Source organism: Moschus berezovskii, chromosome 9, assembly GCF_049115385.1.
Source record: "Moschus berezovskii isolate FMDL1 chromosome 9, NW_MosBer_1.0, whole genome shotgun sequence".
Lineage (NCBI taxonomy): Eukaryota > Metazoa > Chordata > Mammalia > Artiodactyla > Moschidae > Moschus > Moschus berezovskii.
The window spans coordinates 13,571,686-13,598,099 of record NC_142468.1 but is presented as its reverse complement, the minus strand read 5'-3'; the positions used below and the strand labels follow the sequence as shown (position 1 = coordinate 13,598,099).

The 26,414-nt window shown below is 42.8% G+C and overlaps 1 protein-coding gene across 7 annotated transcripts in view; it reads left to right on the top strand.

Annotated features, from left to right (window-relative positions):
• Positions 1-26,414, top strand: part of NRXN3 (neurexin 3) — a 1,766,916-nt gene that overhangs the window by 413,552 nt on the left and 1,326,950 nt on the right. For 6 of the 7 annotated variants that reach the window (XM_088840264.1, XM_088840266.1, XM_088840265.1 and 3 more), the window contains one exon: positions 20,284-20,585. In XM_088840264.1, coding sequence (XP_088696390.1) covers positions 20,284-20,585 — 302 coding nt within the window. Of the gene's footprint in view, positions 1-20,283; positions 20,586-24,878; positions 24,903-26,414 lie in introns of all 7 variants that reach the window. The other variant, XM_088840262.1, reaches the window with a different exon arrangement.

Here is a 26,414-nt window from a genome sequence, read left to right as displayed (position 1 = left end):
ACAAGTCTTTTGTTTCCTTAGGTAGATATATTCCTAAGTATTTAATTCTTTTCGTTGCAACAGTGAATGGAATTCTCTTTCTATTTTCTCATTATTAGTGTATAGGAATGCAAGGGATTTCTGTGTGTTGATTTTATATCCTGCCACTTTACTGTAATCATTGATTAGCTCTAGTAGTTTTCTGGTAGAGTCTTTAGGGTTTTCTGTGTAGAGGATCATGTCATCAGCGAACAGTGAAAGTTTTACTTCTTCTTTTCCAATTTGTATTCCTTTTATGTCTTTTTCTGCTCTGATTGCTGTAGCCAAAACTTCCAGAACTATGTTGAATAGTAGTGGTGAGAGTGGGCACCCTTGTCTTGTTCCTGACTTTAGAGGAAATGCTTTCAGTTTTTCACCATTGAGGATAATGTTTGCTGTGGGTTTGTCATATATAGCTTTTATTATGTTGAGATATGTCCCTTTTATTCCCACTTTCTGGAGGATTTTTATCATAAATGGATGTTGAATTTTGTCGAAGGCTTTCTCTGCATCTATTGAGATAATCATATGATTTTTATTTTTCAGTTTGTTAATATGGTGTATTACGTTGATTGATTTGCAGATATTGAAGAATCCTTGCATTCCTTGGATAAAGCCCACTTGGTCATGATGTATGACCTTCTTAATGTGTTGTTGGATTCTGATTGCTAGAATTTTGTTAAGGATTTTTGCATCTATGTTCATCCTTGATATTGGCCTGTAGTTTTCTTTTTTTGTGGGGTCTTTACCAGGTTTTGGGATTAGGGTGATGTTGGCCTCATAGAATGAGTTTGGAAGTTTCCCTTCCTCAGCAATTTTCTGGAAGAGTTTGAGTAGAATAGGTGTTAGCTCTTCTCTAAATTTTTGGTAGAATTCAGCTGTGAAGCCATCCGGACCTGGGCTTTTGTTTGCTGGAAGATTTCTGATTACAGCCTCTAGTTCCGTGCTTGTGATGGGTTTGTTCAGATTTTCTATTTCTTCCTTGTTCAGTTTTAAAACAATTTACCCTTTGATTGATGGAAGACCAAGGATGCTAACTCTCCAATGCCAACAGAATGTCACTGGCAACCTCTGTGCACTTTGCAGGGAGGCAAGCTTGTTTTGAAATTAGCGTGGCTTGCCTGCATCTGGGAAGGACTCAGGCAGAGAAGGCCCTGCATGCAGGAGCTAAAAGGGAGCGTTTCTTACCTCCAGACTCACCAGACACAGGTTATCCCCACCCCGCCCCCCAGGAAGTGAGGCCGAAGTGACTCTTGGCCATCAGCCACAGCTTTAGAACTTCCTTTGGCCTGAATCCTTGACAGATCGAAATGGGCTTTGAGGCTTCAGCGGAGGGATCAGTGATTGATCTCACTCCACGTGTGTGTGAGGTTTGAGGTTGCCTAATGAGGCAGTACAGGGAGGTGGTGAAAAGTGAATTTGGGTCAGCCAAACCTGGGTGTGAGCCTTGCTGCTGCCTCTTACCAGCTGAACCACCAGGGACAGGTTACAGAACCTCCACTCTCATGTCTGGAGAGCACAGACCGTGATGACTGTGCTTGCCTCTTGAGTTGCACAGGGCCAGTCAAGGAGGCGAGTACGGTGCTCAGTGCGTGGTCAGACCTCCAGAGCCAGTTGCTGCCATTATTATTAAATAGGAAAAGCTAAAAAATAAATGTAAGGGGACAAACCACTTGTAGCTACTGCTCCAGAGGGTCCATTTAGACCTTGACCTCCAGCAATACTCAGCTTCACCTTCCTTTGTATAGCTTGTTAGATGGTGAATTCTAATCGCGGTATGGAGCTTTCCTTCACTTCTCTAACCAGGGTGGGTATTGAGCCCCAGGTGTGTCTGAAAAAGCATCCTGCCAGCATAGTTCATGGCATGTTCAATATGGACAGAGTAATGAAATGCATACCTCACAGATCTGCAGGAAACTGTCATCGTGGGCGCTCCCTAAACTGTCCAGAGGTAAAGGGGTGTAGTGTTATCTTTTTCCCCTTCAAAATCAATGTAAAACTTAGAAAAAAGAATTATCTTGTGTCTTTAGACATGTTTGTTTGTTCTGACCTCTCTGTGAAAGTGAAGATTGCTCAGTTGTGTCCGACTCTTTGCGATCGCATGGACTGTGTAGCCTGCCAGTCTTCTCTGTCCATGGAATTTTCCAGGCAAGAATACTGGAGTGGGTTGCCAGTCTTTTCTCCAGGGGATCTTCCTGACCCAGGGAATGAACCTGGGTCTCCCGCATTGTAGGCAGATTCTTTACCATCTTAGCCACTGGGGAAGTGGTTGGATGTGTGTATTCATCTCCCCAGATGTGGTCTAAGTCAGTGTCAGATAAAAGTTACCAGTGCATTTCAGATGAGATGGGAAAGGGATGCTGCGTGCCAGTTGGGAGTGACACAAAGCATGTGTTTGTGGGGTCTTCAGAGGGCCTTGAAGGATGGATCTGAGGCTGTTGACAGGTGGTAGGCTCATCTGTGTCACTGAGGCAAGGAGCTTTGTATTCAGGGAGTTCCTGGACCACTTGGCACGCTCGTCAGGGCTGCAGGGAGTAGAGAGCCTTTTTATATGTCACCAGCTATTGCATGCCATCGCTGCTTCCTTTCTTGTCCTTTTCACTTTCCTTCACCAGCATGGTTCTCAGATTTATTAACAGTCTTTTCATGACTTCTGCAGCCATCAGGATGAGCAATAAAGAGGCCGGAGAGAATCCAGTCTTCTCGTGCTTATCCCTCTTCACTGTCTTGGCTTATCTTTTGTTTCCCCTCTGTTTTTTCTTTTAAAGAAAATTCTGTGTTGCTGCTCGGCATTAGGCTAGAGTCTCTTTTCCCCTCCTTCATTCTCTTTTACAGCTTTTAATTGTTTTGGTGCGTTTGTTTTCCCCTGGATTTGAGCACGATGGGAAAGGTCAGCTGTCAGAAGAGGGGCTGAACACTGCTGATAAGGCTTTCAGGAGATTGCAGTGGAGTTATTCAGCAGCGTTCCCTCCCTGAAGTCCTAGAGTCTCCACTGATGCAGGGGGAAAAGAAAAGGAAGCTCAGAGTAGTAGGGTAACCCACATCGAGGGCGTGGCTTAGCCATGTGAGCTCTGGGTAGAGCGCGGTTTATCCAGAGCCCTTCTCCAGGGAAAGGCGTTACCCAGTGCCAGCCCCGGGGAAGTTGCCCAGTGCCAGCCCTAGGGACTCTGGGACATGGATGTAATGTGTATCTGGATGTGACACGTGTGCAGGAGGCCTTGGAGAAAGAACTCAAGTGAGAACTAGGCATCCAGCATCTTGGAGATCAAACTTCTGGAGTTGGCCCTTCAGTTACTGGGTTCATGTGTCCACCCCGTTGTTATTTTGCAGCTAACTCACTTACATAAAAACCAGAAAGCCTGGGTCCCTGCGTTTTGGTCTTGCCTCAACTGCTAATTCCTTTGGACAAATGCTGAACTGTGCTAGGCCTGTAAAAGGAAGTAGAAAATGATTTTCAAAGTACCTTCCATCCCTAATGGCTAAATTTCACTTTACCAACTCTACCTGCAAGGCATCAGTGAGAAGTATATCCTTCCTTGGACATGGATGTGAAAACATGTTAATTCCTTTCTCCCTCAGTGTCTTGAGGTAAACCCAAAATCATGGTTCTTGGGATTCATCCGTGTAGCCTATCCATCAGGATATTCATGGTGAGTATTTAAGGAAATGGTACACATCTTCTGCAATGGAAAAAAAGAGAATAAATTGTATGAATGGTAACATCATCAGGTTGCAATAATTCTCTGTGTTTTTTCAAAACCTGGTCACACTTCAGGATGACCCAGTTTGAGGATACTCACCACTTTAGCCTACCCTAGAAATGTGATAGGGCTCTTGTGTTTTCAATCTTGACCTCCCACATGACTAGTGCTCTTAAAATGTGGTGTCTGAATGGATGGCTAAGTGATCAAGTGAGTGACTTAAAGGCTTCAGGTAACACATTGTCAACTCTTTCTTTGACTCTCAGTAATGATTACACGAGGCTTCTCAGGTGGCTCAGTGGTAAAGAATCCATCTGCCTGCAATGCAGGAGACCCAGGTTTGATCACTGGGTGGGGAAAATCCCCTGGAGGAGGAAATGGCAATGCACTCTAGTATTCTTGCCTGGAGAATCCCCTGGACAGAGGAGCCTGGCCGGCTACAGTCCATGGGGTCCCAAAGAGTCAGACCTGCCTAAGAGACTAAACAGCAGAAAAAATGATTGGATGCCATCTTTGGGTAGATAATGCCGAATGCGAAAGGTGTGTAATCCGGTTATATTGGTAGGTCTTCTGTCTTGCCATAGAAACCAGCAGGAAATGAATAAAACTTAGCTATCTTGAGAGAGTCATCAAAAAGTGTTCCTATCCAAACTGGCTACCACAGGGACCCTAGAAGATCACACAGTGGGTTGCTTCACTCCTGATCTCAGGAGAAGGGCTTTTATATAAAACCTCTTTTTTTTAAATTGAAGTATAGTTGGTGTATAGAATTACATCTGTTATGGGCATGCAGTATAGTGGTTTATAATTCCTAAAGGTTATGCTCTACTTAGTTATTGTAAAATATTGGCTGTGTTCCCTGTGCTGTATAATATATCCTTGTAGCTTATTTCATACATAATTGTTTGTATCCCTTACCCCCCTCACCCCTAAATTGTCCCTCTTTAATTCCCTCTCCCCACTGGTAAGCGCTAGTTTGTTCTGTACATCTGTGAGTCAGCTTCTTTAAAAAAAGATTTATTTATTATTTGGCTCTGCTTGGTCTTAGTTGGGATGCTCAAATCTTTGATCTTCATTATCGCATGTGGTATGTCTAGCTGTGGTATGTGAGATCTGCCACTGCTGCTAAGTCACTTCAGTCGTGTCCAACTCTGTGCGACCCCATAGACGGCAGCCTACCAGGCTCCCCTGTCCCTGGGATTCTCCAGGCAAGAACACTGGAGTGGGTTGCCATTGCCTTCTCCGATGTGAGATCTAGTAAGGATCAAATCCAGGACCCTTACACTGGGAGTGCAGAGTCTTAGTCACTGGACCACCAGGGAACTTCCTCTTTTTTGTTATATTCACTAATTTGTTGTATTTTTTAGATTCTTCAAATAAATGATGTCTTACAATTTGTCTGATATATTTTACTTAGCATAATACCCTCAAGTCCATCCATGTTGCTGCAAATGGCAAAATTTCATTCTTTTTTTATGACTAAGTAATATTTATGTGTGTTTATATGTGTGTGTGTGAATATATATCCACACTTAGCAATGTAAGTATTGCTAAGTCCCTTCAATCATGTCTGGCTCTGTGCGACCCCATGGACTGTAGCCCACTAGGCTCCTCTGTCCATGGGATTATCCAGGCAAGAATACTGGAATGGGTTGCCATTTCCTCCTTCATATTTGTGTGTGTGTATATATATATGTATACACACACAGCATCTTCTTTATCCATTCATCTTCTGATGGACACTTAGGTTGGTTCCATATTTTGGCAGTTATAAATAATGCTGCTATGAATTTTGGGGTTCATGTATCTTTTTGTGTTAGTGTTTTTAGGTTTCTTGGATATGTATGCAGGAGAGGAATCACTGAGTCATGGTAGCTCTGTTTTTAATTTTTTGAGAAACTGCCATACTGTGCAAAACCTAAGTCTTGTTGCAGTAGAGGAAGCAATGAGATTGAAGTTAGAACCAAGTCTGCCTTCATTCTAAATGCCTTTCTTGCAATTATTGTTATTCTAACTGGATAGCCTTGAGTCTATGAACCTCAGCCCCCCTCTTTGAAAACTGCAAATAATAGTACCTGAATAGATTATTATGAAGATTATATTAAATGTCATGTGCATAATAGTTAAACCAGAGCTAAAGCCCCTGAAACACAGTAAGCTTCAAAAATGGTAGTTGGCTTCATCACCATCATTATCACCATTACGTTCAACTCAGGGACTATGGACATTTTCTGGTATGTAACACAGTAATAATGCCTACTCTCTAAGGCATCGTAGGATTGAAAAAACAATATTTGCAAAGGGACTCTCACTATTCCAGGCACATCGTAGAGGAGCAGTTAAGTACTAGGTTCTTTCCTTCTCCTGTCTTTGATGACATCATACTTTTCTATTTCACTTGACAGTGGGGCACTATTGCTCTTTTGTAAAGTGGTCCAGTGTCATTGAGGGGTGGTCCAGAGGCCCCCATTGTTTGGGAACCTATGGTTAATTCTGAATCTGTGGACTGTAGGATATTTTGATGGTAATTTAAACTGTGATAATGATGTTCTGCTGTCTGCCTTAGTCCCATATTGATTTTAGTTAATGTAGTCCAACTGTCATGAGAGGATCACTCCTGAAGAGAGATAAGACCACATTTCTGGGCCTTTAAATCAGAGAATGGGATTAAATCAGCTTCCTCTCGAACTTCCGTTGCCACTGTACCCAGATACATCTTTTCTGATAGCTGTGTATGGACATCACCATGTCTGGCAAGAATGAGCCAGCAATTCTATTGGTTTCTGGTTTTGTTTGAGTCTTGGATGGTGTTTCTGTATGTCTTAAGTCTCCTCGTTTTCCATAGTTCTGATTCATTCACTGACAAATTGTGGTCAGAAGCCTTGATCAACTGGGGATAATATGCAAATATGTCTGGGATAGCCTGTGTAGCCTCTTCATATCATAGTTGGATATCTACATCATTCCTGATTGTATCATAACCCATGGACAAAAGATTCCATTGACAAATCTTACCTATTAATTAATGTCTGAAGAGGATTACCATTTTGGTTTTATTGACATCATGTTGTTGTTTTTTAGTCACTAAGTCATGTCCGACTCTTTGAGACCCCATGGGTTGTAGCCCGCCAGGCTCCTCTGTGGGGTTTCTCAGGCAAGAATACTGGAGTGGGTTGCCATTTCCATCTCTTGGGGATCTTCCCAACCCAGGGATCAAAACTGCATCTCCTGCATTGCAGGCAGATTGTTTACTACTGAGCCACCTGGGAAGCCCTTTTATCCACATCATAGGAACTATAAATATCCATCATAAATGGCTACACAAGAAAACTAAACCAATTTGAGCATCTCTTTCAGAGTCTTATAATCTCAATTTTGTGTGCCCTTTCTAATGACAAGTCAAATAATTTTTCCTTCTCTGTGAAACTTAAGCACGCTTCTGACTGTACCCTCTGGACTCAGAGTCCAGCTGTTTGGCCCTGGAGCTTCAGTGAGCTTGCTGGACTGATACAGCATCTGTAAATGGTTTATGAATCATCTGACTTAGAAGGAGGGTTTCCATTTTAGATTCAGTGCGTCAAAAGGGGATTTCCTTTTTATGCATTCATTAATTAAGGGTTTTTTTTTTAGCATTTATGTATTTGCAGTGTTTCAAATTTAGAGAATTCTTACGATTTTCCCTATCATTCTAATGATCTGTATTCATATCCCAGGGTATGTGGTTAATACATCTAAATGTCGAAAATCTACCCTTTTTGAGCTATACTATAATAGCTGCAGAAGGATGCTTTACAAAATTAGATAATGTATGTGAAAGTGGCTTGGAATATGTGACAGAATACACGCACAAGTATTTAAATTAATAGTTAATCTCCCACAGGAATACTGTTGACAGAGGCCTTTGCAAAATATACCCAGCCCTCAGCAGGAGACAGCATGGAAAGCATACAGTGTTGGGAGGTTGACCTTGGTGTGTATTTTGAATCTGCTTCGTACTGGCTGTAGTGTTGTACATGTATTTCACCCCTTGTGAATGTCAGTTTTATCATCTGTGAAATGGGGCTAATAAAACTTTATTTCATAGGGCTTCTATGAGAGTTAGATAAGAAACATGCCAAGTATTCCAATAAAAAGGCTCTCCTTCCAGATGACATATGAACACACAGATATGTTATTTCTATTAATAATACTTTGGTTCTGGTGGTTAGTGTTTTGAATTCTTGTAGCTCCAATCACCAAAAAAGTCTTGGTCAATTCTTGTCAGATACTATGTGTGTAGTGTTTGTTTATTTAGACTCTCTGTGTTAAAGCCTGGACCATAATACAAATTCAATAAATATTAATACCTGTCCTTTTTACATGATGGCAAAAAAAAAATTCTACTTGTTAAAAAAGCTCTACTAATAATAGTCTGAGGTGAAGAAATGATGCAAATGAAATAAGCACTTTATTCTAGTTCTATTTGTCAATTTGTAATTGAATTTGTAGTCACTGAAGATTTTCTCCTTTATTTAGGTTTCCTGAATTAAGTCGCTGATTTGTAAGTCTGCCTGCATTTTAGAGAGCTTTCCCTCTCCACCCCCTTTCAGCATACCCCATCCTCATCCACCTCCAGGTTCACTAAAATCTAAACCCTTTTGTTCAGTTACGCTGGACCCCGAGCATCATCTGTCCCTTGCTGAAAGTCCTGGCATGGGACAGTTTTCATTTTTGTCAGGATCAGACCCCATCTCCTACTGGCACCATTATTTCTACAGGAGGAAAAGCAAATGCACACTTCATCATAAAAGAAGATGCAGCCCACGTCTCCAGGATTTGTGCCTCTGCATTGGCATATTTCTGCAGTTTGTGTCTCTGAACGGGTTTTAATCACCTTGGCTCGAGTGCTCAGCACTGAAAGCTTTAAGGGTACTGCAGAAATGGTAGATTAGCCACATTTAACAAAATAGAAAGTTTTCATTGTGCCATAAAAAGCCTTATTGATCTTGTCCAGGCATTGACTCCGGGGCCTTTTAACCAGCCATTCTGTCTAGACTTGCAGGCTAGAGCCCCCAGTGCTAACAAAGACGGGCTGGGCTGCCTGCTGCCCTGGAAGACTAAAAGGATGGGCAAGGATTCAGGTTTCTCAGTGGGGATTTTCTTAAAGAACTAGAGTGATTTTACTCTGTCGTTGGGAGGCCTGTGCGGAGACCTGTCAGGTCCCCCAGACCCCAGCTGGCTTTCTCTGACCCTTGGCGTTGGCTGCAGGGCCATCACATGGCGGCAGACACAGCTGTCTTCTCTCCCCTCACTTCCATCAGCTTTCCCCCTCTTTCCTCCTAAGAAGCCAGGCTGAACCCTGGGATGCTGAGGCACTTCGCAGTTGGTCTTCAGGAGTGGGCAAGGCAGGTGGAGAACCACCGGTTGTTTTAGCATTGCTGTGACCAGTTCAACTTCATTTCAGTTCAGTCTTCATTTAACACATTCTGGGGCACATGGGAGATTTTGAAAAGCTATGAATATTTGCCACTCACAAAGTACTATGGAGGAGTTGACATCTACCTGTAAATAGCCAAAGGATTGTTCAAGATTTATCTGGTGATTTATGTATTTTATCAGAATCATCTGCAGGGATTCAACTTTTTAAAAATGAATGATTATATTTCAAACATAAAAGAACAGACCCTGTAGTAGAGAATATTATACACATTGGCTTAGTTATTGCCCATATGGAACAAATCTTAATGCTTTGTCATTTTCGCTTTATGTCCTTTCATAAAGACAATCCTGTTGAATATCTCTGTTTCCCTTCTCTCCCTCCCCAGAAGTAAACGCTATGTGAAATCGATGGGTAGATTTTTTTCTATTTTTTTGCATATGAATAGTGCTGTAATATATAATCATTAGTGATCATTATGTGTGTGTATGTGTGTATAAATCAGTGGAAGTAAAATTTATTGGCTACACACAGTTTATTCTCATTATTTTCTGTTTATTCTGGGCTGAATGAAGGAAATATTTGGTAAAAGTCTTTAATACCTTGTATTGATTAATTCTTCCCTGTTGATCACCCAAATGAAGCTTGACAGTCTCTCAGTATCCTTTAGTCATTTTGGACTAGGAGCCATTTGAGCTCCTGAAATGTCTGTAGGAAATTTCGCGTAACACCAAATCATCTTTTTTTTTTTTTTTTTGATACTTAAAGGTGGAGAATTTCACCAACAAGATGATTTAGATGTAGACTTATTAAGGTGGGAAATAGATTAGGTCATCTTCCAAGGTTTCTTCTGACACTCCAGTGATGATTTATTATGGAGGACTTTTTCCTTGTTTTCATCTTGAATGAAAAGAGAAATTTTACAGAAGTAAGTATTTTAAAATTCCATGTGAAGTTAAAAATCCATGTATTGCTTCTACATATCTTAATGTCTGTTTGAATTTTCCCAAATTCTGTGAACTTTTTGTGACATATATATTCCTTCCTGAACATTATGTGTGAATACAGTGAGTATTTAATTTAGTTAGCAATTAGGATTAGTACCACTGTAAAAAAAAATCATTTTAGATGATCTGCTTCCTGTTCTAGGATCATTCTGGATGCATTTCATTGTTATTAATTTTATTTTTATCAAAATTACAGTATTCCATCCTCTCATCTCCTCCTCTGTGTCCTTAGTAATTTTTTTGTCCTCATAAACTCTGTAGAATATAGTCTCACAATGAGGTGTTAGGTACTCTGTACAATTGCCTTAGTTGTTGTGGAACTTTGATAAAAGATGCTGGTTAAAAAAATAAACATGCAGATTATTCTTTGAGGGCTGGGCCAAGGGTGAATGGTTATGTAGGTCTGTGGATGAGTGTACTTTCTTTATTTTTTTATTCAAAAGCATCAAAACTCAATCTTAAAATTTATCTTCAAGTTTGTGACCCTGGTTAAATTTTTACCATTCTATTTACCCATACCCTCGGTGTAAGTTCAAGAAATGCATCTTAGTAGCACAGTGGCACAGAGCTGGCTTTAGTGTTACTGATATAATCATTATATTTACTTATCATTGCCCTCATGCAGTTCCAGGTATGTCTGTTACCTTCGCAATCAGAGTGTGAAAGCAGTCCAGGCCCTGGTTGTCTGAGGGACACCTGACAGCCACAGTGTCCTGAATTAACTGAGGAGCGGACACAAGAGTGAAGCTGGCAGTCAGGTCAAGGATCCAGACATTAGTTCCAGTGCTGGGAGAGCTGGGTTAGAGAATGTGGCCTTGATCTGCAGTCCTACTGGGCCTCCTGGTAATTTTCCCCCTGAATTAAACTCAATTGGTCAGCCATAGGTTGAAGAGTTAGAAAACCCCAGGCCTTCTCATGTAGGGGCAGAGTCTACATTGATAGATTTCACTGCGTGGGGGAGCCTAGAGGAGAATGCATGATTATTTTAGGAGGGGCAGAGCTGAAGGAGAGAGAAAGACAAGTCATATGGAAATAGTGACCACCGAATTAAGAAATATGGATCTGTGGGTGTCAGACTGAGTGGATGATTGACTTCTCTTCTTGGAGGATTTGAATGGGTAAAGGAGAGAAGGTCCATGTGTCATTCCAAACCACTGCCTTCTGGAGAGTTGGGGGTGGGTGGGAATGCTTTCCTGAAGGCATGGGACAGGAAAATGGTGGTCCCCTCTACGAGAGAGTGTGCTGTTGTGTTCAGTGATTGTCCGACCCATCATTAAAATGAGAAGCCGGTGGTGAAAGAAGTGTGGTTACAGTTTAACTCATGTAGATCTGGTGGTTATGGGAAATAAAAGGCACAGCACATCACATAAATTGTTACCAGTGGGCCGGCAGGGAGATGCAGCACAGTTGCTTCAGGCCAGGGCCCCTCAGTCATCTCGCCCTCTCCTGGAGATGTCTCCTGGATTCCTGTCTACCTCTCTAGGCATTAGGCCATCCGCTGGACCTGCTGATGCAACACACCCATGAGCTGAAGCTCTCCTCTGCCGGTTCTCCATCCCCGTGCCCTAGGAATATGACTCATAAGGCTCCTGCCTGCAGCTTGAGCCTCACGTGCCTGCTACTCTACCCACACTGAATTTCTCACCATCCCCTGGGCATGCCATGCTTTTCTAACGATCCTACCAGTGAATGCATTGTTTCTTTTAACTAGAACATCATCCCTTCTTTGTATGGTGAACTCTTACTCATACGTCAAGACCCATATAACCTCTTAAATATTTACTACACTTGTAATCAGTTTTTTATATGTGCGTTATCAACAACAACAGTGACAGCTAATATATCTGGGAACTGGGCCAGGAAGTTTATCTGATCCATGTCTCACAGTGAATCTATGAAATATACTTTTCTCATTCTGTAGACTAGGAAAGCAGGGATTAGAGAAGTTAAATAGTAAGCTGAGGTTCACAGAGTTAGGTAAATTCCAGGGCTGGCTGTAAAACCCAGGTCTATCCATTTCAAAACCTTATTATTAAATTCCATGTTATCAAGTCCATAGTTCCCCTGCACTCTGAGCTACAGGAGGGTGCCCTGTTTAATATGAGTCCATGGCAGGGTCTGGCTTTCTAGTTTCTTCAGCTTTATAAGTTCTCTTCTTCAGTAAAATGAAGGTGAATTATTCCTATTCACATGGTTTCCATGTGGCTCAAGTGTATTCAACACTGGGTACCTCACCTGATACATAGTAGGTACCTGGAAATACCTATTCCTTGAATGAATAAACAGAAAATTTAGCTTTTATAGTAATACAATTGAGAGCTATGCGGTCTTCAAGATGCTGTTAGCTTTCTAGTGATTTCAGTGAAGTGTGATTTTCCAGGCCATTCTTTTGTAGACTTGAGGCAGCTCCCCTCACCAGGATCCTGGCTGTTAATTTTCCAAGTGACAACTTGATTTACTATTTTCCTTCTCATCACTTTCAAGGAGCATCTGCAGGCTAGTGAGTGACCCAGGCAGCATGGAAAAGTCCATTTATTTCTCTGCTGTAGCTCTCCTACAAAGTCTGTGGATAAGGATTAGAAATGGCCTCAGGAGGTCAGGTTTCCTGTGTGTGTTTTCTTTTGTAATGCAGGATTGCTCTTAACGACACAATTTGGTGTCTGCTGGTGCACTCTGCTTTTAAAACACCTGTTTGGGGAGTGTGGCAGGGTTCATCGTTTGTTCCCGGTGGATGGCTCTGCAGTTTGGTCCATCCTAATGCTTTGGTTGGCCCTAAAATACATTGTAAGGGAAATGGGACTGGAAGAAGCAAGAGGGCAGTCCCTTGTGCAGTCCTTGTTTTTTTTCTTACAGAATGTTCCTTCCCTAATTCTAGCAGGAGGTGTCCTTGGGTGATGTCTAACAGGATTCCCTCTAGGAAGAAGATTTCTGCTTTTCCCCCGATTTTGCAGATATGGTCCTCTCATAGCCCAACCGCTAACTTGGGTGTCCACACATAGCTTGTAAGAAGCCTTTAGAGGTGGAAGTTGTTCTGTATGTTGGATGCTTAGCAGGTTGCATGGAAAACAGAGTTGTGTGTGAACAGATTCACACCCATCTGCCTTAACTTGTTCCTTTGCCAGCACATGACTCAAACGGGCATTTTCCTTCAGGGTGACTTTCACATGGAGTGGAGATGCAGCCCCTGTAGTAACGAGCAGAACAGCTGTGGAATCGTGGCCTTCTCAAGAAGTTTATTTCTGCTTTCTGTACCCCTCTGCCTTGGGCTCATGTGTCTCCTATCCTCCTCAGGGCTTCTTCGCTTGGGTAGAATTGGGTGATGTGTTGGTTTCCAACATAAGACTCTGAGACCTCTCATTGCAACTGCATCCATGGAGGAAGGACAAAACCCTGCTGAATCTGTGGATCAGAGGAACGGAATCAGCATGTCAGCCTCAGGACCACCTCCCTTTGTCTGCCAGGGAGGGCAGCAGTGGCTCGTATTGTGTTTTGTGGCTCATTAGCTCCAGGGTGGGCCAGGCCGGGATGGCCAGCTGGGGTTATCTTTGCATCAGTGCAGAATAAAGTACCAGGCTGCTGTGGAGGCCTATTGAAGGATGAAGAATTCAAAAAGATGAGAGCAGGTTTTTTTCATTTTTTTTAAAAAAACCTTTTATATTATTTTGGGGTACAGCCGATAAATAATGTTGCGATAGTTTCAGCTGAATAGCAGAGGGACTCAGACATGCATAATCTGTATCCATTCTTCCCCCCAAACTCATCTCCTGTCATCCAGGCTACCACATACCACTGAGCAGAGTTCCATGGGCTATACAGGAGGATCTTGTTGGTTATCCATGTTAAAATATAGCAGTGTGTACCTGTCCATCCCAAACTCCCTAACTATCAATTTTCCCCATCCTTCCCCCACCCCCCAGCAATCACTGTGAGTCTATTTCTATTTTGTAAGTTCATTTGTATCATTTCACTTTAGATTCCGTATATAAGAGATGCCATACAATATTTCTCCTTCTCTGTCTGACTTCGCTTAGTATGACACTCTCTAGGTCCACCCATGTTTCTGCAAATGGCATTATTCCATCCTTTTTAATGGCTGCATAATATTCCATTGTATATATGTACCGCATCTTTACCTAGTCCTCTGTCAGTGGACACCTAGGTTGTATCCATGTCTATTGTAAACAGTGCTTCAGTGAATACTGGGGTTCATGTGAAAGAGGAGAACAGTTTTGCCTGTGTCTCTGGAACCTGTCCTTAGAAAGCTCACTCCTGTTTCCCTTTCTAGAGGACCGCAGGTGTTCTGCTCGGACCCAGCAGTTACAGCTGCTCTAGAGGGGTTGGCATTCCAACAGGCTCTCCTAAGTGATATCTAACATTCCATTTCTAAGGCTTTCTCTGATGAGGGTGAAGAGTGTGATCTCGGTCTGGCTTTTTCCGACCTGCTCCTACAGGGGATTTTGCGTTGAGCTGGCCCCACTCCCAGATACCCTGTTGGGCTCCTGCTGCCTGAGTGAGTGCTAATCTGTCACTGTCCGTGGTTTTTCCTTTTGACAGAAGGGGGACTTCATGCAGTTGCAAGACATGAGATACAGGGTCAGGCACCTACTCCTCTGAGAATCTGAGTTCCTGGCGAGAGTGGTGGTGGGATGTGGTGGCAAAAGTGGTGGAATGAGAATCAGAGTTCTGAGGTTTTGGAACTGCTCTAAATGTTTCCAAGTGCCTTGGATAACCTATGTGAAACTGTGTGTCCCTCTTCCTTGCATTGGTGTAATCATAGCAAAGTAACCTCACAGACTGTTGAAGGAATACAAAAAACGATTAAGAAAGCATTTGGAAATAGATAATATTTTAAAAAAGCGGTGAATAGAATCCCCCTTTACCCATTCCTGGGCTTCCCTGGTAGCTCAGATGATAAAGAATCTGCCTGCAATGCAGGAGACCTGAGTTCGATCCCTGGGTCAGGAAGATCCCCTGGAGAAGGGAATGGCAGCCCACTCCAGTACTCCTGCTTGGAGAATTCCATGGACAGAGGAGCCTGGTGGGCTACAGTCCATGGGGTCGCAAAGAGTCGAACACGGCTGAGTGACAAACACTCTCATTTTTCACTTTACTCATTCCTGACCCATTTTCACCTGAGCCCTTTCTTGCCTAGTGCTATGTCCTTGTCCAAAAATTGTAACCTCTGGCCCTTGGCTTTCCACGGCTGCGTTTGGACCTACAGTAGCCAAACTTTGCTTCTTCCTATGGTCTCCAGGTTTTTAGAATCTCTGTCTCTCAAGTCCTTAGGTTGTCTCTTCTAGGAACTTTTGCTTCCATTCTTGTCCAGTGAAATGCAAACCTCACTAGGTTGTATCAACATCTGTGTTGAAGCAGTTTCAGGCACCCCCTGGAAGAGTAGTTCAAATGTGTTTTCTTACTTTCACTGGGCCCTCTGCCTTCAGCTCTCATTTCTTCCCAGTTCCCTCTCAACCCAACAGAAGCTGGATTGCATAATCTTATATTTAAGAAATTCAAATCAGACCCTCCATCCTCTCAGTAAAGTTAGGCATTGGTTCCTCAGGACCTTTAGAATAAAGTTCCTATTTCTTAATCTCACAGCCTAAGACATCAAGCTATCAGTAACCACAGGCCCAATTCAACAGAGATATGTATTTCTTTACACTTAAGTTCCACAGTAAAAAAAAATAGACTATTTTAATCTATTTTGGAATGTCTCAGAGAAATTCCAAATAACAATATATATAGTTATTGATATATAAATCAGTGGTTGGATTTTTTGGGGGGAGAGAGTGGAACACAGAACTGAGGAAATGCCTATTAATGCTGTGTATATACCAGTCCTTGGATTAATAAGTCATTTGAAAGATCAGTGCTTTATATGTCTATACAAACTGATTCAAAACCTCAGGTTATACTTATCTTGATTGCATCTAGTGCTTAATCAATTGGACACTTACAAGTAATGGGCAAACGATTTGTTGTCATACAGGGTTGAGCTCTGCTTTTCATGCAGTGAGAGTAACATTTTTACTTTAACACTTATGCAATTGATTGTAAACTTTGGAGTGATATAATCTAAATGAATCTACACAGTCCATTAGCCATTTCAGCACCTACCCTCTTGCCAAGCTGTAGCTTTACGCTAAGCCGTTGTATGCTGTGTTACATAATCCTCTGCATTCATTTTCTCTACCTAGTTAGTCTGAATACGTACAAGGTGACTGCATTATCTCTCCAACCTCCTTCTTGGTGTAAACACTCACTATAGAAAGCAGATTTGGGGGCAGTATTGCATCTTTCTCATGGAGAGTTTGGAGAATTGAATTGGCTTAGAAATGTGTTTGTCAGTATTTGGTGTTGCACCCTTTAGTTATATTCACTATTAACTTAGTATGGTTTTCAGGGTGATAAGAAAGTGCTTGAGCTTTAGCCACTGAAAGGAAATTAAGACAGTTTGGGCTCTTAGGAAAAAATGTCAGTTGTGAGAGTATACAAAGGAACAATTTCTTCCAGGTCCTCAGTCTTTCTCCTGGCAAGCCCCTTGTTTGCTCTTTTAAAGACTGGGTCATGCACTGCCAATGCTTCTCCTTCCTGTAACAATAAAGGGGAAAGGAGCCTATGAATTAGAAATGATATGATGTTGCTTATCTAGAATGCAATTCAGGGAGTAGCTTTCAGTAAGCTACTAGTCATTGACTTGTGAAGGAGATACATGGCATCTGGGGTGACACTGCCTTCTCCAGCCCAGAGAAAGGGTTAAACTGGGGAAATTCATCATTGAAGGAAGAGAGTGAGCAGGTTGTGAACTGTTGTAGCAGTTTTCATTGTTGTTGCTGTTTAATAGCTAAGTCCTGTCCGACTCTTTCTGGCGCAATGGTCTCTAGCCCATCAGGCTCCTCTGTCCATGGGATTTCCTAAGCAAGAACACTGGAGTGAGTTGCCATTTCCTTCTCCAGGGGATCTTCCTGACCCAGGGATTGAACCCACCTCTCTTACTCAGCAGGTTCTTTACCACTGAGCAGGTATTTGCAAAGTAATATACTCTCAAGGATGCATAAAATCTTCATTGACGAATTTGCATGGGTATTAGCATAAATATGTGTGTGGTTTGCATAGTTTTTTCTCTCATTGGTTTTATTTCTTATTTATTTACTGTGATAGCCTCTTAATGATGTCATTTTTCTCCTGTGGCCTTCTACATAAAATGAGCTCTTTAGTTTTAAATACACTGATTCCAGGAGGAAAAGAGAAACATTTCTTTTGGTGAGGAAGGGTGATTTACGTGGGGGTAGGAGGAATAGGTCTGTGGCTTAGTTTATTCAAGGTTTGGGATGGTTTGTGAATCAATACATGGCTCAGTGGAACCATTCCTTCCCTTTGAGCAGCAAAATAAGAGCAGGTGGTGTATCCAGAATGAAGGGTGAAAGGTAACTGATACTCGAAGAAAAGTCTAGAGGCAGCGGAAGTCCGGAGTAGGACAAGCTGTCTGGTCGTGGGCAACTCACTTATCTCTAGTCACCAGTTTCTATCTTGATAAAAAAAAGAATGTTTTAAATCAGGCAATCTCTAAAATCCTTTATAGCTCTAAAATTTATTATTTTGACAGACTCTTTGGTCTAATTGTGTGAAAAATATGAAGCGCCACATAGTATATTAAATAATACCCTGGGGCCTTGCTGTTCTGTGTCAGGCCTGTCCCCTTTGAAGGGTACTCGATGATTAATTGAGGCTTCTCTTTAGAAGCCCTCTTTCCTTGCTCATTTATCTCAGTTCACTGGGCACACAAGGTGTATTTAAGTGTTTATAGAAGACAGCCACTCATATACCATGTTGGGTGCCAAGGGCAGGCATAGTAGTTGGTTGTATCTACATTTGTGTTGTTAGGAAGAGAGCTTAGTGGTGATAACTGCATTTGATTTGCCATCGTCTGCTTTAAATCAGGGTCACCTCCGGTCAACTGTACAAAAGAGCTCGTCCAGTTGAATTCTGACAAAACTATGTCTGCAAAATGGGAAGAGAGCTAATGAAAGTAGGGCACTAGGGGATTGGATGGATCCTGTTTCAAACATGTAGTGCAAAATATCTACTCTGATTTTAGGGAGACTCATTTTGGTAAAATACATCTGGCATGGGCTACGTGCTGAGTAGTACTCACTACTTATATGTGTAAGCAGTGCCGCGGTCACTTAGAGGGGGACGAGTCCCTTTTGCTTATAGCAGTGTGTGCAAACAGAAGTGTGCAGGTGTATACATATCCCTGAGGTCCTCTGGGAGATACAGGACACACTTAATCTCTTCTTTCACTTTTTGGAGTGTGTCGTTGAGGTTCACATTTTAATGATGTGGTGATGCTATGATGAACTTAATACTCTATATTAGGTGGTCATCTCTTCACATTATGAGAGTGATGATTATCTCATGATAAGAAAATATTTATTTGATTTTCCTTAAGGAGCTTGCCAAGGGCTATGATGGTTGATAAGGGTCTTAGTTAAGGTGGACTGGCTTTGGTTAGGTCTAGAAGGAAAAATAGAATTTCCTCAACTTTACTTTGTAGCCCCACCCCACCCCACCCCTCTTTAAAGGGAAATTGCATATCTAAATTTGTATTATCACTCATTTCCTTTTATTGAGAAGTACTTTTGACCAACCCTGATATGAAGTTGTTGTGACTAAGTCGTATCCCACACTTTAGGAGCCCATGAACTGTAGCCTATCAGGGTCCTCTGTCCATGGGATTTCCCAGGCAAGAATCCTGAAGCAGGTGGCCATTACCTTCTCCAGGATCTTCCCCACCCAGAGATGGAACTCTAGTCTCTTGCCTTGGTAGGCAGATTCTTTACTGCTGGGCCACCAGGAAAGTCATCCACTGTAAGCGGCGTTGCCTGACAAGAGGACAAATGGGACTGTGCATGCTGAGTGTCTAAGTTATAAATCAACAAATAATTACATACTTTCTATCCTCTTACCATGAAAAATAGATCCTCGAAACTACTCGGTTAAGTCACGTTCACATGTAGCATTTTCAGATTCCTGGGAGTTCTGCTTCGGGAAATATCAGCATAGGCAGAGCTAGCCCCTCTGGTTGGCTCTGTTGCTTTTACCCCTCCTAAGCTCCATCGCTTATCACAGGGGTCTGGTACAAATGCACAAGGGTTCCTCCACCCACGTGGCCAAGGTCTGTGTAGACCTGTGCAAACAGTCCCCAGGGCTAGTCCTCAGACCTTGAGGTATGCACGCTGACAAGCATGATTTGCCTTCAGAAAATTGATCCAGGGAAGAGGCCTGCACAAGCCCTGGGAACACACTTGGGGCTCTTTGGGTAGCAAACAATAGCCCCCCAGTGTCTAGAATATGGTATCGAAAGAGAATCTGGGTCCCCGTGGGGTACCATGTTGGCTCTGTGGACCCCTGGTCCTATGGAGAGATGTTCCATAGGACGGTCTGACCAGGCCATCTCAAAGACCTTCAGGGAGCAGTCCCTTGGAATAAAAGGGAGGCATTGCTCTCTGGTGTAATACCAAAGCATATTATCAAATTCCATTCTGTTCCCTTTCCCTCATCTGCTCAGTCATTTCCTTAGGTTCAACCTCCTGTTTAGAAACCCAGTTGTGTTCCACTGGACGCAGGACTGTACCATGGAAACCAAAGTTAGCCATGTTACCGATGGATAGAAATTAGAGCCAGATCTTTCAGGGTAATTGATTTTTATTTATTGGTCAATAAAAGGTACCTGGAGCTAAAGAACGCTCTGACAGAACAGTTAATTATCCATTCTAAACCAGCCCTTTTACAGGTGTTTAAAAGCCAATATTGATGCAAAAGCAACATAAGCCTCACTTTACTGTTTTGCATGAATTTTCCCTTTAGGTTTTTCTCTGGGAAAATTTGAAGGCAAGGCAGCACGCCTCCCTGCATCGTTGTTTTAGTCTTCTGCCCTCGTGTGAACACACAGCTTCTCAGCTAGTTCCCCTGGTCCTTAGATGCAAGCCCGTGGGAGAGGTGGAGGACATGTTGTGCTGGCATCAGGCCCCTGGCAGGGCCAGTGCCCTGTAGGGTGTGTGTGTTGTCTTTGGTGTTGGCGAAGACCTGGCTCCTGCCAGCCAAGTGTTGACCACTCTGCCCTCTTATTTCCCTGCAGCTCGAGAGGAGAACGTGGCCACTTTCCGAGGCTCAGAGTACCTGTGCTACGACCTGTCTCAGAACCCGATCCAGAGCAGCAGTGATGAAATCACCCTGTCCTTTAAGACCTGGCAGCGGAATGGCCTTATCCTGCACACGGGCAAGTCGGCCGACTATGTCAACCTGGCTCTGAAGGATGGTGCGGTCTCCTTGGTCATTAACCTGGGGTCCGGGGCCTTTGAGGCCATTGTGGAGCCAGTGAATGGAAAATTCAATGACAACGCCTGGCACGATGTCAAAGTGACACGCAACCTCCGGCAGGTAATGGCTGAGGGCAGAGAGTGCCCGGAGGAGGCTCCTCTTAGGGGGCTGGGGAGGGAGTATGAAGTAGGTGATGGGTTCGGTTTTACATGGAGAAGGGTAGAGGTACCATATGGGTGTGCATTTGTCAAGCTTTCTCCCAGCCTTTATAGTTTCACAAGGATAATGCCTAAAATATGTTTCTCCTCTTACTTCAATTCTCCACATGTGCTTGTTATTTAAGAAAAAAAGTTCAGTTGTATAGATAATAAAAGTTATAAATACTTTCCTTTTATTCTGCTTTCTTTTTTTTTTATCATCTTCTTGATTACATTTGTACCTTGTATTATTGTTAAATTCAGTTAGGGACAGCATTTTATTTCTATAGCTTGGTAGATTTTCCTCCTTCTTTGAACGTATGTTTTGTTTTTTAAGTAACTTAGCCATTGCCACGATGCCATAATTTTAATTTCTTCCAGAGAAAGTCTTTCTTTTTCTCTCCTTTTGATTTACCGGCCCCTCACCAATTTCTTTATTCTTTCACTTTGTGCTTTTGGTTGTTGTGTTAACCTCTAGCCTTGGAGTGAATTAGCTGGAATCTTTCTGAATTCCTTTGTTTCTCTGTTCCTTGCTGCTACTTTATTGCCCTGTCTCTACCTCCGAGACTCTTCAGTTGACTAGGAGGCCTGGAAAGTGGAAGGACCCACATTAAAAAGTCAACTTTGGAGCAGCCTTTCCTGGTTCTGTACGTGCTTGAGAACTCCCATCGCTTGCCGATGCTAAGCAGGCAACTCCGTCAGGTGACAACGCTCAGAAAACCTCAGCCAAGTGAAGTTGTTTTCTGTTCATAACTAATAGTAATAAAACAACAGCAACAATAATAATATTTCACCAACCCACATCAGGAAAAGATTAAAATCACTTCCTGTAAAGGTCAAGGTCTGTCCTGAGGCTGCCTTTTCCAGGTTCTGTTTTCACTTGGTTTTTCTACTTGTGAATTTATCATTAAACCCAGTTGGACAGCGTTCATCCTTTATTAATCAGAAAGCATTATGTAAATTTCAATGAGGTGCTTATCAAATTTTCTTCTGCAGTATGATTGATTTAATGCCTTCTGTAAACACGAAAGCATAAGAACTGACAGGTATTTGCATATGTTTTCTGTTTGATAAAAGTGTAACTCCTTCATAACGCTAAATAAATGGAGAAGGCCCACCCACAGCATAAACATACAATTTTAGAAACACCCACTTAAGCATGTCAAGGAAGCCCCGGGTTGGCTATTTTATTTTATCTATGGTGCAGTTGCCAAATCCTAAGAGTTAGAGTCCCCAGTCATCCTAATACACATAGATCAAACATTTTTGAATCACCATTTTATATTTCTCCTGCAAGGCCAAAGAATCCTATTGCTGACGTTTTCTCTCATCATTCCCCACCTGCACTTACAGGAGAGACCCTCTCAGTTGCCAAGAGAGCCCAAGTCGAATGTCCATTCGCTAACATATAAGGGCTTGAAATGTTTGAGTTGCAAAGAGTAGACCAAAAAGTAAGATATGACCTCTTGTTGGTTTCCACTGGCCGGTACACCGTAACGCCCTTCTGGCATTAGTTGTGCAGGGGGAGATTTTCCTGTCCTGGGGAACAGAAACTGGCTGTGTTTCTCACCAGCTGCTCTGCTTCCGTATCTCTCTCCCACCCCACATGCGTCCTTGCCATTCTAGAATGATTTCAAATAGCCAGAGAAGGCTCACTTTCCTTTCTACTAAAAGCGCTTCTCTCAAATAGAACTGGGCCCTAATTCAGTCCTTTACACTGACATGGGGACAGACCAGACTGTGATTCAAATACGGGTTGTGCTGTTTGAGTCTCAATAAGCAGAGGAAAGCCACGCTGGAGGGTTTCTCTTCCATGTTCTGAGCCCCAGCTCCACTCTGTGCCCTCGGACAAGCCATTTAACCTTCCCACACCAATTTCCATTTGCGAGATGTTGATTACAACCCTCCCCAGCCGTGTGTGGTGGCTAAATATGCAAAGCACCTTATGTTCCAGGAGGGTTGTGAGCTCATCTGTGGTCTGGGTGCTAGACTCGCTGGGACATGCACGTGATTTACAGGCTGAGTGTTCTGTCCGAAGGTGACTGCCTCTCTCTGTCCCTAAGGAGGCAGCTAAGAAGCGCTCTCAAGACAAGGCTAGTGAGGCCCTAGGATGCTGGGGGCATTTCTTGGCAGAGGGAATATGAATCTTGTTGAGAAAGTGCAGCTAAATTCAGACCTCGTTGAAATTTGGACTGAATTTTGAATCCAAATGCAATTTATTGAAAGACAAAATACCTCAGAAAAGCAGAGTTGACTTTGCAAATAGAATCCTTTCAACCCTGAGTCATCTCAGATGATTATTTTTCCCATAAAATACACTTATAACAACTTTTTGAGTTCCCTAGGATACGTTTGAAGGAGTAGGAAGCCCTCGTCTATTTCAATTAAACGTAATCACTTCATGAATATTTGATAAGCTGATGGCAGCCATGTCTGCTTTTTTTGTAAGGGTGAATGGCTTCTGTGGTAAATTGACCTGAGGAAATTTTATTGGAATTTCCTCACCAAATAAAGCAGAGCTTTTCCCCTTTCTTTCTTCTTGGTCATCTACTCATGGTTCTGCTTTGGAGCTAAAGTTAGTCAGTGAAAGTGTTAGTTTGCTCAGTAGCTTTTAGGTTAAGTGAAGTGAAGTGAAGTCGCTCAGTCGTGTCCGACTCTTTGCGACCCCATGGACTGTAGCCTACCAGGCTTCTCTGTCCATGGGATTCTCCAGGCAAGAATACTGGAGTGGGTTACCATTGTTAAGTCAGGGTAAAAATCAGGCTTCCCAGGTGGCCCCTCGTGGTGAAGAACCCGCCAACCAATATAGGAGACATAAGGGATGCAGATTTGATCCCTGGGAAGATCCCCTGGAGGACGAAATGGCAACCCACTCCCGTATTCTTGCCTGGAGAACCCCATGGACAGAGGAGCCTGCCAGGCTACAGCCCATGGGGTCGCAAGAGCCAGACACAACTAAAGTGACTTAGTGCACAGGGCCAAAGTCAGGTACTTGATTGTGGGTCCTGAGTAGTGGAGGGAATGTGGGTATTATTAAACCACCACCAGGATTAGTACCAAGGTAGTAAGGAGTTTTTGTGGGGTTTTTTTGCTTTTTTTGGTCCGTGACCTTGAGTTCAAGGTCATGACCATCACAGGACTTGCTTGACCTCGATATGCCACTTTAATCAAACCACAAGCATAAAACCGGGTTACCCATCTTTATCTACCTGCAGCCTCCCAGCTCAGGGTGCACTGGCAATTTAACATTTGAAAGCTGTGAAGAAGAGACTAATCGTAGGGCTTCTGTAATCACGTTTAACCTGCCAGTCCTCTCTGCTACCATGCAAGAAATTGCTTCAAAGCTTGAAAGGCATTCTTAACGAGGAATGAAGGGAACACGATGCCAACAGTAGGCATTCCAGCCGAGTAAACCAAATAATGGCATCATTGGGTAATGATGAAGACTCGAACTATTTTGACACATTCTAACGACACAGTTACTCTAACCCAAGAGGGCAGGAAAGAGAAGAAAGTTCCCCTCCTGCCTCACAGAGGTGCTCCAAGTCAAAGCAGTTATGGATCTTTAAATGACCTCTGGAAACGCAGAGTGAACTACATTATATGGCCTTTGTTTGCCCAATGTGAACCGGAAACATTCTAAGCTCTTTTTGTTCTAGGAGAAAGTCATGATCATTCATGCATGTAGTCAGAGTCAGATGTGAAAAATAAAAAATCCCCAATGTACGGGTATTTCAGCTCTATTTATCGATTTACCGAAGTTCAATGGTAAACTTTGGGGGTCTTTTCTTTCAGGAGAGGTGGATTGTATATGTGCTGAGGGTGGGAAGGGAGTGGGGGCAGTGTTCATTCAGAAGAGCCCTTGGAAAGTAAGTATAATGCTAATTCCGACCTGGGTGAGGTCCGGTCTGGTGGCGTTTGGGAGAAGCGGGGAGTTACGGACGACAAGGTGGGCTGCACCTCCTTTCCTGGCTGCAAGCCGGGTGCCAAGGTTTTCCATAGAGTCCTGGTCTCATTGTCTTCCCCCACTCTCTTTTTCTGTGTCGGGTGCCTTTTTTTTGAAAAACTAACCCAAGATCATTCATGCAATGTGTCATTTTACTAACCGACTAATGTACTAACACCCTAACGACTCATCTTTGTTTTTAGTTTTTTTAATTAACAATCGTTCTGTTCACAATTTTTAAATTTCCTTTCTTCCCCCTTTTCCGCAAAGCACTCAGGCATCGGACACGCTATGGTAAACAAACTACATTGTCTGGTAGATATCATTCTTATTGTCTCTTTTTTTGGGTTTGCCGTGTGTTGCCCCCTTTTCCTCCCCAAACCCCCCTTTTATCCTCTTTAGACTTGTTTCTTTTTTTTAAATTTTTTGTTGTCGGTGTTGAGTGAAATACAAGCCTTTCTTTTTCTTTAAAAAGAAAATGGAAGGGGATGCACCTGTCCTGACAACATTTGGATGACTTTGGTTGGGACAGTTTCCTTTTCTCCACTATTTTTTTTTTTTTCTAAAAAAATTGTTTTTTAAAGAAATATTCTTTGTTTAGCTAAATTCATTTTGTTTTCTTATTTTGCAACTTCCAAGTTACCGACTAGGGACAACTGAGGTTTCTGTTGAGGACTTTCTTCTCTCCGTGTCTTCCTACCCCTCACTCTTCCAACTTTCTTCCCCCGCAACCCCCAAACTCCTGAATCCCCCTTTTTTCATTCCCTTTTGTGTGGCCGTGGCTGCCACAGGTGATCTGGGGAGGAAAGTACTCTGTTTCCTGTGTTCTTCCTTTCCCTTCTTCCTCCTTTCTTCCCACCTCGGCCAAAGGGAGCTCCGCCAGTTGTGTTCTCCATACAAACTCTGCATGGCATGCTCCTGTCTCGTGAACCCCCACCAGCATCAGAACCCGTCTCCTCATTTTCCTCCTCGCTACTAACAACTACCAGTCATCAGCCTCCACCACGCTCTTTTCTCTCTCTCTCTCTTTTTTTTGTCTCCACCCTTCTTCATTCCCCTCTCATCCTTCATATAATTTGGGGTTGGGTTTGGACTTTTTCTTTTCTTTTTTTTGTTAGTAAGGGAGGTGGTAGGCAGGGGAAAGATGACCCTTTGGTGTTGAGTGTGTTTTCTTTCCTCACTTCCATCTTGGTTTTCAGTTGATTTAGTGCATGTAGGTGTGAAGTGGATTTTGGTTCTTTTCTTTCGTTCTCTGCACCCCTGTCCCACGTCCCTCCCTTCTGTTCTTCTGCCTTCTCTCCTGGCTCCAGATAAGTTTTGCATGGGTGTGTCAGCGTACGGTGTGTGCACGCTTTGGGGCTTCATCTTTTCTCTGCGCCCTCTGCTCCTTTCATGGATGTTGGGTGTATGGGTGCTATTTCTTTCTGGTGGGCATTATCATTATTATTATTTGGCTCTTATGCCTCATCATTCCTTTCTTTTGTTAGCATTGCCTTTTTGGTTTGGGTCATTTCTTCCCTGGGTGTTGGTGATGGCCGTCAAGGGAGGACAGGGGTTGCTGTCCTGGGTAGTCCACAGCATGTATCACCCATGACTCATCCAGCTCAAGACCCTTTTCCTTCCCTCCCTGAATGCATGTTTGCCAGTGTGGTGTGAGCCCAAAAGGAAACAAATTAAAACAAAGAAAAAGAAAAGAAAAAAAAAAGAAACAAAAACCATCAACAACCAAAGACCAACCCCCTCACAAACCCCATCGTCTAATGTCTCCTTTGATGTTTCTCACGACCACCGTAAATTACAGTCATT